At 47.3% G+C, this 19,779-nt stretch overlaps 1 protein-coding gene across 2 annotated transcripts; it reads right to left on the bottom strand.

Annotated features, from left to right (window-relative positions):
* Positions 1–1,422: 1,422 nt before the first annotated feature.
* Positions 1,423–19,724, bottom strand: LOC307206331 (uncharacterized protein). Of its 2 annotated transcripts, XM_079959519.1 has the most exons (6): positions 19,083–19,724; positions 12,112–12,487; positions 9,302–9,415; positions 7,794–7,913; positions 6,590–6,691; positions 1,423–4,870 (listed from the first exon to the last, which is right to left on the bottom strand). In XM_079959519.1, the coding sequence occupies exons 2-6, from the start codon at positions 12,275–12,277 to the stop codon at positions 2,562–2,564; spliced, it is 2,811 nt and encodes a 936-aa protein (XP_079815645.1). In that variant the 5' UTR covers positions 12,278–12,487; positions 19,083–19,724; the 3' UTR covers positions 1,423–2,561. The 2 variants fall into 2 exon arrangements, with proteins under 2 accessions (XP_079815645.1, XP_079815646.1); XM_079959520.1 differs by lacking the exon at positions 12,112–12,487.
* Positions 19,725–19,779: the final 55 nt, after the last annotated feature.

The raw sequence follows: 19,779 nt of genomic DNA, 5'->3' as shown, positions 1-19,779 counted from the left end.
TAAATACTCAATTGGCGTGTCTCATTTCAGCACCTACTGAAGCCCTCTTTCAACAAGCATTTAAAGCTAAGATCTTTTCCCAAACTGCACCTGTATTGCAAGGTGCTTTTATTGTTTTATTACTTGTTCATAACCTGGGCTCCCTTGTGAGGAGAGGTGGGATATAAAGTTAATTAATAAATAAGCTTTCTAAAATATGGCAGGCAAAACAACTCGCTGCATGCTTGTGTGTTTCTTGTCCGGGGTAGAAGAAGTATGTCCAAGATAACTTTCACCTCACTTAAGAGGTGACAAGCAGGCTCTGCAACAAAATGTTGCAGTGTACAGGTATACTGCTTTTTTTTTGTAGTCAACAGCCATTTTCTCCTTTATGAGGATATGTTCTATTCCATTACAGTGGTAAAAAAAGGTAAAGGTACCCCTGCCCATACGGGCCAGTCTTGACAGACTCTGGGGTTGTGCGCCCATCTCACTTAAGAGGCCAGGGGCCAGCGCTGTCCGGAGACACTTCCGGGTCACGTGGCCAGCGTGACATCGCTGCTCTGGTGAGCCAGAGCCGCACACGGAAACGCCGTTTACCTTCCCGCTGGTAAGCGGTCCCTATTTATCTACTTGCACCCGGAGGTGCTTTCAAACTGCTAGGTTGGCAGGCGCTGGGACCGAGCAGCGGGAGCGCACCCCGCCGCAGGGATTCGAACCGCCGACCTTTCGATCGGCAAGTCCTAGGCGCTGAGGCTTTAACCCACAGCGCCACCTGCGTCCCTTATGGGAGTATAATCCCATTTGGGTGGTGTAACCTCCAACATTGATTTTAGCTGTAGACCAAAGAGATCTTGAGGGCCATGGATTCGAAATTAAAGTGCACTCCTATACTTCTACCTAGAAGTTCCATTGATTTCAATTGGATTTACTCCCAGGTAAGCATGTATAGGATTGCAACCTGAGGTCAGGCATAAGACTGTTAAGAGGATTATCTGTATGGTGACCTTGGCATTAAAAAATAATTGTCAATGCACTCCAAATCTACATTTATACAATTTATACAATGCATAATTCCTTAAAAAAAATTGGCAATTTGCATCATTCTTTTTTGCTAGTCAAGGGATCTTTGAGACCCTGTAGTCTTGCCCTCAACCAAGGGAAATAGATCTGGCTTCTCAGATTTCAGCAAGCACTTCCCAAAGAGTTGTTCAAAGCCATAAGGACTAATAACTTGCACTTATTTTTCTATTTTAAAAAAATGTTTATTTGAGCAATAATATTCGTAAGCTGCCCACTAACATAGTTGCCCGGGCAGCTTCCAGTTACAACAAAACAAATCAAATATAGAGCAGAGAATAATACCAGCTTAACAACAACAAAAAAATAAACCTCAGCAACACCCAAAATGTGAAAGCTGGATGCTTCTAGAGGCTGATGGCATTTTTATGTACTTCTCAGGAATTGTGGCATACACACAACCCCTGACTCTTAAACTGAATTTAAATCCAGGTGTTAAGAATAGCTTCTGTTCTATATCAATGGACAGCAAAAGAGAGCTCAAATATTTGAAAGGGCATATTCTCAATCAGCCCCATCGTCATCAACCCCCCACCCCCAAAGTGGATCTACTTTAGCAGAGAATATTCTGAAAGTGGATCTGTTCCAGAGCAGATCTGTGGGATTCCACACCAACACACCAATGACGCATTAAGTGGGGGACTAGCGCAACTGTCCATCGCTTCCTTGCAGGCAGGATCTGACCATGGGAACTGGCCACCTCAACCAAATCTGGAAGTGGTTCTTTGATGAAACCCTGTTATGACTTGAACGGCTTCCCTCGCTTTCAGATGATGGCACAGACTGCGCATGCACCTTCCAGATGGCAAAAGACCCGCAATTGCAGAATAGAATTATCAGAGCGGGATTTGCCCTGAAAACATCTAATTTCAGATCTGCAAGAATGGACTCTTGTAATAGTTTCCCATGCTGTTTGATGTAGCCAGCCAAACCAAGCGTTCTCCGCGAACTTTCGCTTTTACCCTTACAATTAATTCCCCCGTGGGAACATTGCAAGCGTTAAAAAGTTTTTGTTCTGAAGTGCGGTACTGCAATGAAGTAAAACGAGAAAAGCGAAAGGTAATGGGGCGTACGTATTAAGAACACAGAGCTCAAGGATGAGGTCTGTGGGGTGAGGAACTGAAGATCACACTAACTAGCCACCAGGAAATTAGTGCTTTTTCCACTAGACTGGACTGCTAGAGGCCTGGTGTGTGTGTGTGTGTGTGTGTGTGCTGATCCGCCATATGCAAAATTCCCCGTAGATAGAAACATAACATGCCCAAGTTCCTTTTATTGATGTGCTAATTCTCTAGGTCCTGCCCCTGCCCCCAAATTATGGAACGTTCAACTATGTGAACACCCCACAGCAGTGTAAAATTGTACAGCCCAGAAAAAGCTCTATCACATGACCCAAAGGGAAGATAAAGCCTGTCGTGGTATATCCTGCATTGTTTCCTATGGCACAGCAGGAAATAATCCGCTGTGAGGTTTCTTCCTACCCTACCAAAGCACAAATCTTTCTAGAGTTGCTCTCCGGTGTGACTTTTCTGGTGCCTGATCAGATTCGACCGGTCGCCGAAACTCTTCCCGCAGTCCGAGCATTTGAACGGCTTCTCTCCCGTGTGGGTCCTCTCGTGCGCGAGCAAGTTAGCGCTCTGGTTGAACCCTTTCCCGCAGCTGGAGCACTTGTAGGGCTTCTCCCCCGTGTGGGTCCTCTCATGTTTGATCAGGCTCGACTTGTAAGGGAAGCTTTTCCCGCAGCTGGGGCATCCGTACGGCTTCTCCCCCGTGTGAGTTCTCTTGTGGACGGCGAGAGTCGTTTTGTTGGTGAAGGTTTTCCCGCAGTAAGCGCACTTATATGGCCTCTCCCCCGTGTGCGTTCTCTCGTGAACGACGAGGTTCCGTCTCTCGTGGAAGCTTTTCCCGCACTCGGAACATTTATAGGGTTTCTCTTCCGCCTGGGCCCCTACGTATCTAGTCAGGGCTGAGTCGCCACCGGAACTTTCCCCGCCGTCGGAGGATGGATTTGTTTTCTCCCCTTTGTGGGTCCTCTCGTGCCTGAGGAGATTCGACCTCTGAACAAAGCTTTTCCCGCAATCTGGGCAGGCATGCGGCTTCTCCCCCGTGTGAGTTCTCTCGTGCTTAACCAGGCTCGATTTGCTGGTGAAGCCTTTCCCGCAACCCGAGCACCCGTACGGCTTTTCTCCGGTGTGAGTCCTCTCGTGCACGACGAGGCTCGACTTGTTCGTGAAGCTTTTCCCGCAGGCGCGGCACCGGTAAGGTTTCTCTCCCGTGTGGGTCTTCTTGTGCTTCACGAGGTTGCGCCCGTCGTTGAAGCACCTCCCGCAATCGGAGCACTTGTGGGGCTTTTCCCCCGTGTGGGTCCTCTGGTGCACAATGAAGTTGGATCTCTGGCCGAAGCTCTTCTCGCACTCCAAACACTGGTAAGGTTTCTTCCTGGTGTGGGCTCTCTCGTGGATGAGGAGCTTGTACTTCAGGTTGTAGTCCCGGCCACAGTAAGCGCACTTGTACAGGCTCTCTCCGTTGTGAGGTCTCTCATGCGCGAGGCGCTTCAATTTCTGGATGACACTTTTCCCACAGGCGGAAAACCAATATGGCTTCCCTCCCGCTTGGGTCTTCTTGTGCCTGAGGAGGGCCGACCTATAGCTGAACCTTTTCCCGCAGTCGGAGCACATGTATGGCTTCTCTCCTCGATGGGCCCTCTCGTGTGTGACCAGGCTCGATTTGTCAACGAAGCTTTTCCCGCAGGCAGAGCACGGGTACGGTTTCTCTCCCGTGTGGCTTCTTTCGTGGATGACGAGGCTCAAGCTGTGGTTGAACCTCTTCCCGCACTTTGAGCACTGAAAGGACTCCTCTTCCTTGTGCATTATCTCGTGGGCGTGAAGGTGTGACCTCTGAACGAAGCCTTTCCCGCATTCGGCGCATTTGTAGGGCTTCTCGCCCGTGTGGGTCCTCTCGTGGATGAGGAAGTTGGACCTCTGAATGAAGCCCTTTCCGCAGTGCGAGCACTTGTACGGCCTCTCCCCGGCTTCCATCTTCTCGTGCCTCAGAAGTGCCGACTTGTGGCGGAAATTCTTCCCACACTCTGAGCATTTGTACGGCTTCTCTCCCGTGTGGGTCCTCTCGTGCCGGGTCAGGATCGACCTCTGGCTGAAGCTCCTCCCGCACTCGGCACACCGGTGTGGTTTCTCCCCCGTGTGGGTCTTCTTGTGTCGTACGAGACTCGACCTCTGCGTGAAGCTCTTCTCGCAGTCTGGGCACGGGTAGACCTTCTCCCCCACGTGGCTCCTTTCGTGGACGACGAGGTTGAGGCTGTGGTTGAATCTCTTCCCGCACTTCGTGCACTGATAGGGCTGCTCGGGCTTATGCGTCATCTCGTGTACCAGCAGGTGCCACCTCTGGACGAAGCTTTTCCCGCAGTCCGAGCACAGGTACGGTTTCTCGCCGGTGTGGATTCTCTCGTGGATGAGGAAGTTGGACCTCTGGATGAAGCCCTTTCCGCAGTGAGAGCATTCGTACGGCCTCTCCCCAGCCTCCATCTTCTCGTGCCTCAGAAGCGCCGACTTGTGGCGGAAATTCTTCCCGCACTCTGAGCATTTGTACGGCTTCTCTCCCGTGTGGGTCCTCTCGTGCCGGGTCAGGATCGACCTCTGGCTGAAGCTCCTCCCGCACTCTGCGCATTCATAGGGCTTCTCTCCCGTGTGCGTCTTCTCGTGTCGCACGAGGCTAGACCTCTGCGTGAAGCTTTTCCCGCAGTCTGAGCATTTGTTCTCTTTCTCCTCCGTGCACCTTTTCCCATGGCCCTCTTCTGTCGGGATAAAGGGAAAGCAAACGAGTGAACAAGCAAGTTTGACCGGGAAGGGAAAATGTACAATGTGTTATCTTAACAATGGGTATAAATCTACTTATGTTGTCATGCAAGTGGAATGCCTACTTGCTCAACAAATAAGATAGTTCAGTTGGCAGGGCATAAAACTCTTCATCTCAGGGTCACAAGTTCGAGTCCCACCTTGGGCAAAAGATTCCTGCATTCTGGGCCTTTTGTCAAATTTTTAGAGACAACTATATGCACTTGAAAGGGACGCAGGTGGCGCTGTGGGTTAAACCACAGAGCCTAGAACTTGCTGATCAGAAGGTCGGTGGTTCGAATCCCTGCGACGGGGTGAGCTCCCGTTGCTTGGTTCCTGCTCCTGCCAACCTAGCTGTTCGAAAGCACGTCAAAGTGCAAGTAGATAAATAGGTACCGCTCCGGCAGGAAGGTAAACGGCGTTTCCGTGTGCTGCTCTGGTTTGCCAGAAGCGGCTTAGTCATGCTGGCCACATGACCCGGAAGCTGTACGCCGGCTCCCTCGGCCAATAAAGCGAGATGAGCACTGCAACCCCAGAGTCGGTCACGACTGGACCTAATGGTCAGGGGGCCCTTTACCTTATATGTACTAGGGCCCTGGATTCTTATTGTAGCCTGGGTAGCTCAGTTGGTTAGAGTGTGATGCTGATAACACCAAGGTTGCAGGTTTGATTCCTGTATAGGGCAGCTGCATATTCCTGCATTGCAGGGGGCTGGACTAGATGATCCTCAAAGTCTCTTCCAATACTATTATTATCATCATCATTATTATTATTTCTACTACTACTACAGTGGTACCTTGGAAGTCGAATGGAATCTGTTCCAGAAGTCCGTTTGGAAACCAAGGGGCAGCTTCTGATTGGGGCAGGAAGCTCCTGCAGCCAATCAGAAGCCGTGGATTTAGCATTGGACATTCAGGTTCCAAAGAACATTCACAAACCAGAACACTCACTTCTGGGTTTGTGGCATTTGGGAGCCAAAAAGTTTGACTCGCAAGGCATTTGGGATTCAAGGTACGACTTATTATTATCCCTTTACACAGATGGGTCTCAAGGCAATGTACAATAAAAACAGCTTTTAAAAGTTAAAAGCAACACACACACAAACAGATAAATTTATCCAAAACAAAGCAGACATCCAGGCAGGGGCCCATACATTCAACTGGGAAAACCCATTGGAACAGAAATGTCTTCAGTTGTTTCCAGAAAGTGCAGATAGTGGTCACTTGTCATTATCTCGACAAGAAAGCTATTCCACAGAGCCTGGAGGAGGATCACACTTTTTTTGGAGACACATGTGCATAACTCCACACAAATGCACTCCCTTCCAGCAAACACAGAAGTTGTGCCTGACAGCAAAGTGATGAGAAAAGAGTAGAATTTTGTGAGTATCTGAGGGGCAGTTAACGTGCTGCTTATTGTGAAGCCTCTCTGTGCCTGTAGTAGTCTTTGGTTCCAACAGCCACTACAGCCAGCTGTCGCTGGAGATTGGGGGGCTGTCGCTGCATGTTGGGGGCAGAGAAAGCTGCTGCTGAAAATCAAGACACAAATGCGGTTTCGATTTTGCAAAAGCATATATATCAGTAGGTATTGTTGACCTGTCTCTCTGACAGTTATTTTAATAGGATCTTGGAAGAGTGCTTTTATTTAGGGATCCAGACTCAGCTAAATAAGCCTCTCACCTGAGTGGGCAGGTGGGGATGTTTCGTTTTCCTCAGAGCCCTGGTGATACACCACCCAAAGCTCGTCATCTTCTTCCTTCTTGATTATCACAGCAGAAAACCCTGGTCGGCGGGGAAGACACTTGTTAGTATGTTAATATCAGTACAGGACTTTCGATTTTCAAAGCACTCCCCCTGCATCATCTAGTTGCAATCTTTACAAACAGCCTAACAAGCCCCCCCCCCCATTTAACAGATGGGAAGACTGAGGCTGGGATACAAGTGGCTTGCCTAAGGGCAGCTACTAAGTTGATGGCAGAGGTGAGATTTAAACTGGGATTTCCCTTAACAGCTGCTACGCTCTGCAAGTTGTCCTAAGTGTGGAAGGATATCCTGACCTCCAACAATGGGTTTCCAGGAAGACCCCTCTCCCACAAATCCCAGGGCATCTCATGAGTTGGATTATCCCATCCCTCACTCAAGATGGGACACAACATTGTGAAAATATTAACCATTGGGAAGCCAAAGAACCACAGAATCATGGCAACCATCCAAGAGCCTGAGAAGGAGAAGAGTTTGGATTTGATATCCCGCTTTATCACTACCTGAAGGAGTCTCAAAGCAGCTCACATTCTCCTTTTCCCTTCCTCCCCCACAACAAACACTCTGTGAGGTGAGTGGGGCTGAGAGACTTCAGAGAAGTGGGACTGGCCCAAGGTCACCCAGCAGCTGCATGTGGAGGAGCGGAGACGTGAACCCGGTTCCCCAGATTACGAGTCCACCACTCTTAACCACTACACCACACTGGCTCTCTGAGAGCCACCTTCGCTTGGGGGGGTGACCTTTGGAGAAGGTGGGGCCTGTGAGTGGGGGTGGGGCCAAAAGCAAAAGTGGGTGGAGCAACAGGTGTGACTCTTACCTTTCTGTTTTAGGCTACATTCCAGAAAAACAATATTCTGAGGCCTCCACAGCTACCCACATACATCTCTCCGTCCAGACTAACAAGAAGCATTATCCCACACATTCCAGACAGGCAAATGCACTTCTGCGTGGCCAGAATGTGGCCTACTGTACAATGATAACAGTTGCGCCCACTTTCCCCTCTGTCCCTGCCCATCGCTGGCAGGTGGCCCCTCAAAGGCTCTCAAAGAGGCAGTGTGGCCCTCGGAGGTGGGAATAGTCCCTGCCCCTGAATTATAAAGGCAGGTTTAAGGCTGCTCCTCACCCGAGGATACCGTTTCTCTTTCCTGGAGAGAGGAGTTCAGCGGATTCGCTCCTTGTTCCGATTTCTCTGGAAGCCACAGCTCCTCTTCCTGTTCCACCTTTATGATCACATCAGGAAACTCTGAAAAAAAAAAAGACATGGTCCAGAGATTAATTGCCAACAAAGGTCCGTATAGTAAAAGCTATGGTTTTCCCAGTAGTGATGTATGGAAGAGAGAGCTGGACCATAAAGAAGGCTGATCACTGAAGAATTGATGCTTTTGAATTATGGTGCTGGAGGAGACTCTTGAGAGTCCCATGGACTGCAAGAAGATCAAACCTCTCCATTCTGAAGGAAATCAGCCCTGAGTGCTCACGGGAAGGACAGATCCTGAAGCTGAGGCTCCAAGACTTTGGCCACCTCATGAGAAGAGAAGACTCCCTGGAAAAGACCCTGATGTTGGGAAAGATGGAGGGCACAAGGAGAAGGGGACGACAAAGGATGAGATGGTTGGACAGTGTTCTCGGAGCTACCAGCATGAGTTTGACCAAGCTGTGGGAGGCAGTGGAAGACAGGAGTGCCTGGCGTGCTCTGGTCCATGGGGTCATGAAGAGTCGGACATGACTAAACAACTAAACAACAGCAACCAGAGATTAAACATTTTTGGGATATGATCCATGAAGAGATTTAAAAAGTGATAAAGGTTTAATAGAACAAAAGGGCAGAAGCAGACTTATTCGGAATTTTGGGTAAGGATATTCCCAAAGATAAAATTAACATATTTCTATACGCATCAACAACAGTGAGAATATTGGTAGCCAGCTAATGGAAAGGAAATACTATTCCAACAAAAAGAGAATGGTTAAGCAAACTATTTGAGTATCTGGAGTTAATTGATGGACTTAATAAGGCACAAATCCAAAATTATGGTACAGAGACAATGGGATTGTCTAAATGAATATTTACACAAGCAGGGCTCAAATACGAAAGTTTGGTTGTGCTTAGACTAACCTTGTGAAGAATATAAAGAATTCAAAGAATTGATGGACTATGAAAGAACTTAAGGAAAGGAAGTGAACGAAGAACAGATGTAAAGGTGAACTAGAAATTAAGAGATGTGTGGTGAATGCGGTGGAAGTCTTTTATAATATTTTAATTAGGATTTTTATAATGTAATGTTTAAAGTATAAATTTGGTATTATTGATGGATAGTAGTTTTTTCCCCTTTCTTTTTTCTTTTCTTTTCTTTTTTCTTTCTTTTTTCTTTTCCTTTATCTGTTGTCTTTTTTCTCCTTTAGTCTGCATTTGGTAAATATGTAGACCATTGTGTTTATATGGTTAGGTATGGATTTTGTTTTGATTTTCCTTTGTAATATTTAATAAAACTAATAAAAAATATTATAAAAAAGGAAACTCTGAAAAATAAATATTAAAAGGGAATGAGGCCGAGAAGGTGGAGGGAGTCGATTTTGGGGTTTCGCTCCAGGACAAATGCTTTCTTTTCAATTAGCTTGTTTAAGCTCTCTCACCCTCTCCATCGTCCAACGGCATCTCCCTCTCCTTTTTGGCGGAAAGATCCGGAACCCATGGGTCTTCTCCAGGGCCAAGTCGAGAGAGCATGTCAGGTTCAGGAAGAGAAAAGGCTGAGGGGAAAGGAAAGAGGCAAACACAGTCAGAAGCAACATTTTTTATAGCCATGTTAGCTATATTTGGAGGCAGCACATTCCCAGAATTCTGCTTTTGCACGTTTATAGCCGGTATAAGTGTTCTGTCACCCTAGTGCAACAAACGCACTTATTAAAAAACCAGATTTTTTGCAGGTTGGAAAGTAGATGGGGGAAAACATTAAAAATGAGCAGTGGTGAACAAACAATCAACAGGAAAATGTGTAAAATCAGGATAAGTGCAGGGCAAATGCTCATTGTCTTATATCCTCCCTTAAGCAAATCAAGATGGAAGGTCAATGGTGGAAGGGGAAGGCGGATTAATGGTTTGTTTTGTTCTTCTTTTTATTATGTATTTTGTGTTTTTTTAATCTTGCATTTTTACGTTGTGAACTTCATCTATGGATGAAGGGCGGTATACAAATTTTGATATACAGTGGACGCTCGGGTTGCGAACGTGATCCGTGCGGGAAGCACGTGCTTCCCGCACGGATCACGTTCGCAACCCACAGCGCGGCATCTGCGCACGCACGGGTTGCGATTCGGTGCTTCTGTGCTTGTGCAAAGAGCAATTTAGCGCTTCTGCGCATTTGCCGAAACCCGGAAGTAATCTGTTCCGGTACTTCCGGGTTCAGTGTGGTGCACAACCCGAAACCGGCAACCCAAAGCGTCTGTAACCCGAGGTATGACTTTATATATATTTAAAGAATAGGAAGTTGGTCCCTTCCAGATATTCTTGAACTTCCATAAAAACATAAGAAAAAGCCTTGCTGGATCAGATCAACAGTTCACACAGATACCAACTGATGCCTTTTTCTAATCATTGCACCTTTATTATTTTGTAAGGTAAAGGTAAAGGGACCCCTGACCATTAGGTCCAGTCGTGGCCGACTCTGGGGTTGCGGCGCTCATCTCGCTTTATTGGCCGAGGGAGCCGGCGTACAGCTTCCGGGTCATGTGGCCAGCATGACTAAGCCGCTTCTGGCGAACCAGAGCAGCACACGGAAACGCCGTTTACCTTCCCGCCGGAGCGGTACCTATTTATCTACTTGCACTTTGACGTGCTTTCGAACTGCTAGGTTGGCAGGAGCAGGGACCGAGCAATGGGAGCTCACCCCGTCGTGGGGATTCGAACCTCCAACCTTCTGATCGGCAAGTCCTAAGCTCTGTGGTTTAACCCACAGCACCACCCGCATCCCTTTATTATTTTGTACCATTGTTTATTTTCAACAAGAAGATAAGGAGAGCCTCCTATCACCGTGTCCAACCAGATGCCTGGGGGACGACGACTGGAAAACAGCCCTTTCCTCCACCATCCTTGCGGTTTTCAGCAACTGATATTCCTGTTGGCTACCCCTGGAGTGTAGGATTTTGAAGTGACCATACACTGAAGTTATTAAACCCCTCTCCCCCATAATTTCTTTAAACTTTATGTGCTTGTTTTGGTTTCAGACTCCTGCCCAGATCAGTATATTATTAATATTTCCACCTCACCCTTCCTCGCCAAAGGAGGCAATCTTTCCCTTGCCCCACGGGGCCTTTCGCTTCACTATAACTGCCCCACAGTTTTAAGTCTTTCTCAGTCTTCTTGGCATCAGTTGCCCCAGGCTCTGTATGCTTCTTTTGATTCTCTTTCTACCTGGTCCAGGTACACCTGCCACATAGCTACAGAGAAGCCAGGCTTAAATCTCACTTTATGCACATTAATTCTATTATTATTATTTTATTATTATTATTATTTGCAACAACCCTGTAAGGTAGGCTGGTATCTTTATCGCCGTATGACTCATTTACCCAATTTACATCCTGCCCAAAGAAAGAGTAGCCAAGGCAGCTTTCTGAAAGCTAAAAAGTCGATAGGAATATGAATTAAAACCGGAAGACACATTTAAAGACGACTGGAAAACGTTTACTGAATATATGGAAAATAATTGTGTACAGGTGAAAAGGATAAATTCAACAGTGTAAATAAGTTTTGGTGGATGTAATAACGGAATAATGAATGGTTTCGTTTACGTATGTAAAATATGCAAGGATTTATGTTTTGCAAAATGAACCATGGAAAGGGAAGAAGGGAAGACATTGATGTTTTAAGATTGTTTAAACCGCCCTGAGACCCCCCCAGGTTTAGGGTGGTACGTAAATTATAATAACAACAACAACAACAACAACAACAGAGACTAAAGCTGTCAGGCAGAAAGTACCGTAAGTCAGACGTTTCCTCGAAAGCAGGGGAAAGGGTATATGCAAATACTGACAAAATGATGAACAAATAAACAAGCGAATAGACAAACAAACAAACAAACAAACAAACAAATAAATCCCAAGTGTTATTTGGGGACTATGATTTTTGGAGCACCGCCACACTTCTGATCTTCTCGGTGCGCAATATGCACACCGCTTTTGTTTCCAGATTCACCGCATTTAGACGAGAGGCGTTTATCCCCCCGCTCCTGCCTCGTCTCGATTTCTTTGTCCGCAGCAAATCTAAACAGGGGTAGTGGAGAAGGGGGTGCGGGGATCCTCTGCGAGGATGTGCTGCAAAAGGAAGACCCTTTGATTTTGCGGGGGGAGAGGTTAGCTTTCCGCCCCCCCCCCCCCCGACTCATCTCTCCTACCTCTTCTTCTCTTTTCCCCTTAAAATGCAAGATTTCCCCCTCTTCGCTTTCTCTCACCCGCTCCTTGCAGCCTTTGCATTGCAGCCTCTGCGAATCTTGCAAACCCCAAATTCCTGCAAGGCGGCGTTAAATCATCCCAAATCCAGAAAGGGGCGGCGGAGGGGGAACACACAGGAAGGAGGTTCGCTTTTTGCTTTTTTTTTTGCACTTCCCCATCTCTCATACTTCCCCATCTGATCCTCTCTAGGAACAGGCGCTCTCTCCGCTTAACCCCTTGAGTCCACGGGGAGGGAACGGAGAGCAGCTGTCCGCAGAAACGTCCAAGCAAGTCCAGCCGATCGAATCTCCGCTGGGCGCTGGGTTCGAATCCCGCGCGCGCCGCAAATACTCTTGCGGTCGCGTAATCATGCGAGGAAGAAAGGGGCGGGGAAACCTGCGCATAATTTGAAATTAAAAGAAAATATAAAAGAAAAGAATTGCTTAGTAGAGAAAGTAGAGAATGGGCAAAGAAGGAGGGGTCGGCTGGGAAGGGCATGAATGAGACTGGGGGTGTTCTCTGTGGTGTTGTATTATTATTATTATTATTATTATTATTATTATATATTGCCGGCCTTTCAACAACAATCCAAATACAGAATAAAGACTTTAAAAAATACTGTCAAAATTTATATTTTACAAAAATCAGCACTATCTCAGGTGTCAAAAGGAAAGGCCAGGGTAAAGATCTGAGTCTTCAGAATTCACCAAAAGCTATATAACGAAGTATTCAACTGCATAACGGACACCTGCGATTTCCCCGAAGCTGATTGAAACCTTAAGCAAGCAAAATTCAAGGGCTAAAAGTCAGGGTGGTTCAGAGGAGAATGAACCTCAAGTCTCCCCATCTCTCTCTTTCTAAATCATAGAATTGTAGTGTTGGAAGGGACCACTATGGCCCATCTAATGATCCAACCATCTACAATGCAGGGTTTTTTTCAACTCTCTGAGCTATCTCCAGATATATTTTTTACTTTGCTTATAGGGTGGCTGGCTGCACTTCTTTCAGGCCTGCTGGGAATTTTAGCCCTTGAGGGTTGGGGGGGGGGTGTAAACTACAGTTCCCAGAATTCTTGGAGGGAAACTACACCTTTTGAGATTTAGTGCTCACAGCTTTAATGGTCTTTTGCTGCAACACAGGACAGATGTTCTGTCCCTCCAGATGTTACAGGACTCCAGCTGCCACCAGCCCCAGCCAGAACGACCAATCGTAAGAGATGCTGGGAGTTGTAGTTCAATGCCATTGGGAGGGCCACAGGTTCCTCATTCCTGCTCTCTTTCCACAAGGGTCAACATTGATGCCGAAATCCAGCATCGCCTGAGCTCTGCGAGTGCGGCTTTCTCCTGATTGAAGTGCAGAGTGTTTGAGGACCGGGACATTCGCAGGGAAACCAAAATGCTTGTTTACAAAGCTAATGTACTACCAAGCTTACTGTATGCTTGTGAAACATGGACCACTTATAAACGCCATCTCCAACTCCTCAAAAGATTCCATCAACGGTGTCTCCGAAAAATTTTACACATCACTTGGGAACACAGGCGAACTAATACCAGTGCACTGAAAGAAGCAAAGATCACCAGTGTTGAAGCAATGATTCTTCAACTTCAACTTCGTTAGACTGGTAATGTTGTGCGGATGCCTGATGATTGTCTTCCAAAGCAACTACTCTATTCCGAACTTAAAAATGGAAAGCGTAATGCTGGTGGTCAACAAAAGAGGTTTAAAGACCGTCTCAAGGCAAATTTCTAAAAAATTTGGAATAAACATTGACAATTGGGAAACACTTGCCTGTGAGCACTCCAATTGGAGAACAGCCTTTACCGAAGTGTCATGGGCTTTGAAGACACTTAAACTCAGGACGCAAAGGAGAAATGTGCTAAGAGGACGGCACGCTTGGCAAATCCACACAGTGATCAACTCCTGCCCAGAAACCAATGTCCCCACTGTGGAAGGACATGTGGATCCAGAATTGGCCTCCACAGCCACTTATGGACTCATTTTTAAAACTGTGTTTATGGAAGACAATCTTACTCGGCTACGAGTGATCGCCAAAGAAGAAGAAAGAAGATTCCTGCTATAGCATAAAACACAACTGCCCCTCTGGAATTCCCCCCACCCCAAGATCCCTCACATACTCTTTCCTGCATGTTTCTCCCTCCGTTTCCTCGCTTGCCCTCACCTCCTTGCTTTAGCAAAACCTTCGTCAACCTGGTGCTCTCCAGATATTTTGGGCTACAATTCCTGTTTGGATACCAGGGACTGGAGGCAGTTGGAGTCTGAAACATCTGCAGGGCAAAGATTGACAAAGGCAGCAGCTCCTCTTTAGACTCATAGCCTAAGTTTGAAGATGGCTGTCCTAGCTCTGCTCAGTCTCCTCTTCCACATGCTAACGATACCCAGCTCCTTCAAGCTCTCTTTATAAGGCCTGGTTTCCAGACTCTTGGTCATTTTGGTTGCCCTCCACGTTCCAGCTTAACATCCTTCTTAAATTGTGGTGCCCAGAACTGGACACAGTATTCCAGGTGTGGTCTGACCAAGGCAGAATAGAGTGGGACTATTACTTCCCTTGATCTGGAGACTATGCTTCTGTCGACGCAGCCTAGAATAGCATTCGCTTTTAGCTGCTGCATCACACTGTTGACTCATGTTAAGTTTGTGGTCCACCAATACCCCTAGATCCTTTTCACATGTACTGCTAGTAGGCCAGGTGCCACCCCCCCCCCCATCCTAAAGTTGTGCATCTGGTTGTTCTAGTCTAAGTGTAGAACCCTATTGAACTTCATTTTGTTAAAACAAAATAAATAAAAAAATTCCTTCCAGTAGCACCTTAGAGACCAACCAAGTTTGTTATTGGTATGAGCTTTCGTGTGCATGCACACTTCTTCAGATACCAGGAGAAAGTGTGGCATAGTTTCCTTGCATATTCAGTAGGGTAAGTGGATTGTAGAGGGTTCTTAATTTTAAGACCCTTACATATAATGTCCAGGTTCTTACTTTTAGTCAGAAAGAAGATGTCAGTCTGTACCTGTGCAAGTTTCTTGGTGAGGTTGATGGACTTCATTTTGTTAGCCTGCGTCCAGTTCTCCAATCTGTTAAGGTCATTCTGAATTCTGATTTTGACTTCTGCGGACTTAGCTATCCCTTCCAGTTTGCCCCTACTTGCTCCCACTGGAGAAAATACAAGCCCTTCTTTCTCCGTGGCAAGGTAGGGGGTACCAAAGAGCTTTCCCCCTCCCAAACGGGATGCTCTCTGCGTTTTCCACTTCTCCCTTTCTCTTGGCAAACTGCGAGCTCTCGCCCTTTGAGGGCGCTCCAGATATTTTTCCTGGACTACAACTCCCATCATCCCTGGCTACCGGCCATGCCGACTGGGGCTGATGGGAGCTGGAGTTCCATAGCACTTTGAGGTCCACAAATTTCTCCCATCTCAGCTTCAAGGGGCAGGAAACCAAATTTGGCACCTGATTCACCCAGGGGATGCAATTCTACCCCAAAATATGCTGAAGGGCGACATTAAATAAAGTGCCTTTCTGGAAGCCGTTCCCCTTTGAGCTGATAGGGATGGTGTGGTACTGAAGCAGCATGGGAAAGACACTCTGCACATAATTCTACTACCAGACTTAACACGGACACTGGCACCAGAGCCTGCAATAAACCCAGATGCCAACTTTGCTGCCACATATACCCGGACAACACCATTACTGGCCCCAACAACATCACACATACCATCTCGGGACTATTTAATTGCTCATCGTCTAACATTGTGTATGCCATCAAACGCCAACAGTGTCCTTCAGCTCTCTATATTGGAAAAACAGGCCAAACCTTACGCCAAAGGATAAACGGACATAAATCCGACATCAGGAATCACAAGACAGAGAAACCAGTAGGAGAACACTTCAATCTCCCAGGACATTCTATACAAGATCTCAAAGTAGCTGTTCTATTACAAAGGAATTTCAGAAATAGACTGGAAAGAGAAGCTGCTGAATTGCAACTTATTACCAAACTTAAAACCATGGAGAGACCTGGTCTGAACAAAGACATTGGATTCTTATCTCATTATACATGACAAAGCCATTTTTCATCTTCTCACCCCTTGCTTTTTCCTGTAAGACCTATTGCAGTCGTTAAGAGTTGTCAACAGGCTCATCACAGCTATCTGCCAATCACCCAGTCCCACCACCCTTCTGAGTAATATCCCTCCCCACCTTCTCACTATATAGAAGGGTCTGGTGACTTCTGTTTCAGTGTATCTGAAGAAGTGTGCATGCACACGAAAGCTCATACCAAGAACTAACTTAGTTGGTCTTTAAGGTGCTACTGGAAGGAATCTTTTTCTTTTATTTTGTTTTGACTCTGCACATGTTCAGGGCTACTTCCGCCTGCAATATCTTTTCCTGTTGAAGGCGCGAATGGGCTTGAACCCTGGTTATAAGGGAAGCGGCGCGCGCTCCGCATCCCCTCCCGGGTCAGCCGTTTCCTTCCTCGATGCAAAATGCTGTGCAGTGGATCGGCTTGCGCCTGATCCGGGTTCACTCCAGTCACATGATGGGCAGCGGAAAAAGGAGCAAGCCCCGAAATGAAGCTGCAAGGAGTTGTGCAGACTCTAAGCGGTCGCTCTTCCTGGTCTTGAAAGCACCTTTTTAAAGAGAGAAAGAGAGCGATCTCCATTTGCTCTGGATGGATGTTAGAAAGAGGAGCCCGGGCTCGCTTCTGCAAGAAGCCTAAGGAGAAGCAGCGGCGGGGAGGAGAGCTCTGCTGGTGAGAAAGTGGCGGGGTTCGGATGGGGAAGAAATGACACCTTTCTTCCAAGGAGCTGCTCAAGGCTTCTCATTTGGATCTGCACAGGTAGGCTAGGCTGAAGGATGGTGACCGGCCGAAGATTCGCCCCCTCTATTCTGCGTCAAGTGTTATGACTGAGCAGGATTGGAACCCAGGTCTCCACAGCCCTGTGTCTCTTCCCCCACACTCCCCAGTATGCACTGCATAGTGCCTCCGAAATAATACCTCTTTTCTGAACTGCTAGATCATAAAACATCAGGGCACTTTACTACTGCTGTTATGATTATTGCGATGTTAGAACATGGAACAGTTATAAAATGATACAAAGAACAATGCTAAATAAATAAATAAACAAACAATAGCCCTGCCAGAGTATTTCTATCTCCCCTCTTATTTGGCATCACCCTCCCATCACGACAGTCACAAACACATTGACAGGAGTGCCAGCAGGAGAGACAGATTGGTTCTGCTATTGCGTTTGCACCGTGCTGATCTCACCGCCAACCTGCCTTCCCAATATACCACAGCGCTGGCATGGATGGAAGGCCAGGTCAGCAGGGACACCCCACCGAACAATATTGATCGCTGCAACTATAGCATGTCACATTCCACTTTGTTTTTCTTCCAGCGTTAATACAATAAAGGTAAAGGGACCCCTGACCATTAGGTCCAGTCGTGGCCGACTCTGGGGTTGCGGCGCTCATCTCGCTTTACTGGCCGAGGGAGCCAGCGTACAGCTTCCGGGTCATGTGGCCAGCATGACTAAGCTACTTCTGGTGAACCAGAGCAGCACACAGAAACGCCGTTTACCTTCCCGCCGGAGCAGTACCTATTTATCTACTTGCACTTTGACATGCTTTCGAACTGCTAGGTTGGCAGGAGCAGGGACCGAGCAACGGGAGCTCACCCTGTCGCGGGGATTCGAACCGCCGACCTTCTGATCGGCAAGTCCTAGGCTCAGTGGTTTAACCCACAGCGCCACCCGCGTCCCCATTAATACAATAGCCAGGAATAAAAATGGAGGTGGTGCATGCAGCACCATCAGTTCCAGGAGGGCAGCTCAAAGGAATCGGAGACCCTCATGTCATCCAAGATGGGGCCGTGAAGGAGTTTCTTTCTCAACCAGCTCTCCCCCCAGTTAAGGAGGAGCCAGAGGAGAAAGTGTTGCAGCACTGGGAAGCCCAGTGGCAATTTCTTCTCCTCAGGGCTGTGGCATCTCATTCAGGAAGAGAAGTCGCTTGGCTGCCCGCATGCGTAGCAATAGCTCCTGAAGCGCTGCTGCCACACATCCAAAGCAGCGTCGCCCTGGTCCAGAAACACTTCCTTTGTTTCCACAGAAGATGAGGGCAGCTGGGCCAGTTGGGCTTCTCCCAAAGGATTCTGGGAAGCAGCGTCGCCCTGGTCCAGAAACACTTCCTTTGTTTCCACAGAAGATGAGGGCAGCTGGGCCAGTTGGGCTTCTCCCAAAGGATTCTGGGAAGCAGCGTCGCCCTGGTCCAGAAACACTTCCTTTATTTCCACAGAAGATGAGGGCAGCTGGGCCAGTTGGGCTTCTCCCAAAGGATTCTGGGAAGTGGTTTATTAAGGGTGCTGAGAGTTGTGAGGAGATATCTATTCCCTCACCGAGCTACGATTCCCAGTGTGACTTGACAAGCAAACGCTTTCCCCAGAGAACTCTGGGAATTGTAGCTCTCAGTTTTAACCACTGTTCATATTTTATTGAACCATCCTCAGGGTTGCCATATTTTCAGGAAAAGCTCAACAATTTGTTTTTGCCCTGATTTTCACTTCTTGAAATATGGCAACCCTAACCCTTCTATCTTGGAAGCACTGTTTTTATTATTATTTTAAAGTCTTCCACTAGGCAGCAACTACCGCATTTTTTGCTCTATAAGACTCACTCTTTCCCTCCTAAAAAGTAAGGGGAAATGTGTGTGCGTCTTATGGAGCGAATGCAGGCTGCGCAGCTATCCCAGAAGCCAGAACAGCAAGAGGGATTGCTACTTTCACTGCGCAGCGATCCCTCTTGCTGTTCTGGCTTCTAAGATTCAGAATATTTTTTTTTCTTGTTTTCCTCCTCCAAAAACTAGGTGCATCTTGTGGTCTGGTGCGTCTTATAGAGCAAAAAATACGGTACTTAAAAGTCTACTACTTGGTACCAGCCAATTCTGTTTTGTTGGTATGTCTTTTATATAGGCACTGGTACCTTTTGAAGAGATGGTGGAGAATTCCTTCAAGACAGAACGGCCTACATCAGATGCCGCTGTAGAGTTTGATTCTTCCATGGAAACCACACAGGAGGATGTTGGGGAAGTCAGGTTGCTAGGTAGGACCTCTTTGGCCCTGAATTGTTGGACGGCACTCATCTGCTAGAGTAGGCGTAGACAGGGCCGGCCCTCCCATGAGGCAATATGAGGCAACCACCTCAGGCGACAGCATCTACGGTGGCAGCAGATCTGCCTTCCAATAAATACATCATCTGCTGCTGCTGTCATTGTGGCAGCAATGGCTGCAGCACACGCCTTAGCGGCCTGTCCTGCTGCCTTCTCAACATCTCCTCCCAGCACGGCGTCTCTACAGCGACCTCTTGGAGAATAGGAGGCACTGCTGGTCTCCTCCCTGATGGATTCTTGCTGATGTAGATCGTCACTCCCTGCCCCCAGCTTGTTCCTGAGGTAGATCCTCACTCTTCCTTACAGAGACCCACTGCACAGGTTTCTCCCTATTAACGTTTAGCGATCTTCCTCTGTCCGTTTCACTTCAGACAGGTGTCACGGACACAACACTGTCCTCCCCGGTATCTTGAGAAGCCTCTCTCAGCAGCCATTCTCCTTCTCACACAGAGAGAGAACAGAAAAGCCGTTAAAAATGACAGTTACTGGAATAACAGTCACAACAGAAAG

Source organism: Podarcis cretensis, assembly GCF_951804945.1.
Source record: "Podarcis cretensis genome assembly, chromosome: 2".
NCBI lineage: Eukaryota > Metazoa > Chordata > Lepidosauria > Squamata > Lacertidae > Podarcis > Podarcis cretensis.
Note: the sequence above shows the minus strand (reverse complement) of the source record. Positions and strands in the feature narration are given on the sequence as shown.

Coding starts and splice junctions, on each gene's coding strand:
- LOC307206331 (XM_079959519.1), bottom strand. CDS start 12,277: ATGAGAGATGGGGAAGTGCAAAAAAAAAAGCAAAAAGCGAACCTCCTT. Junction 7,914..9,301: donor GCCGTTGGACGATGGAGAGG/GTGAGAGAGCTT, acceptor TTTTTTTTTCAG/AGTTTCCTGATGTGATCATA. Junction 4,871..6,589: donor ATCCCCACCTGCCCACTCAG/GTGAGAGGCTTA, acceptor TTATCCCGACAG/AAGAGGGCCATGGGAAAAGG.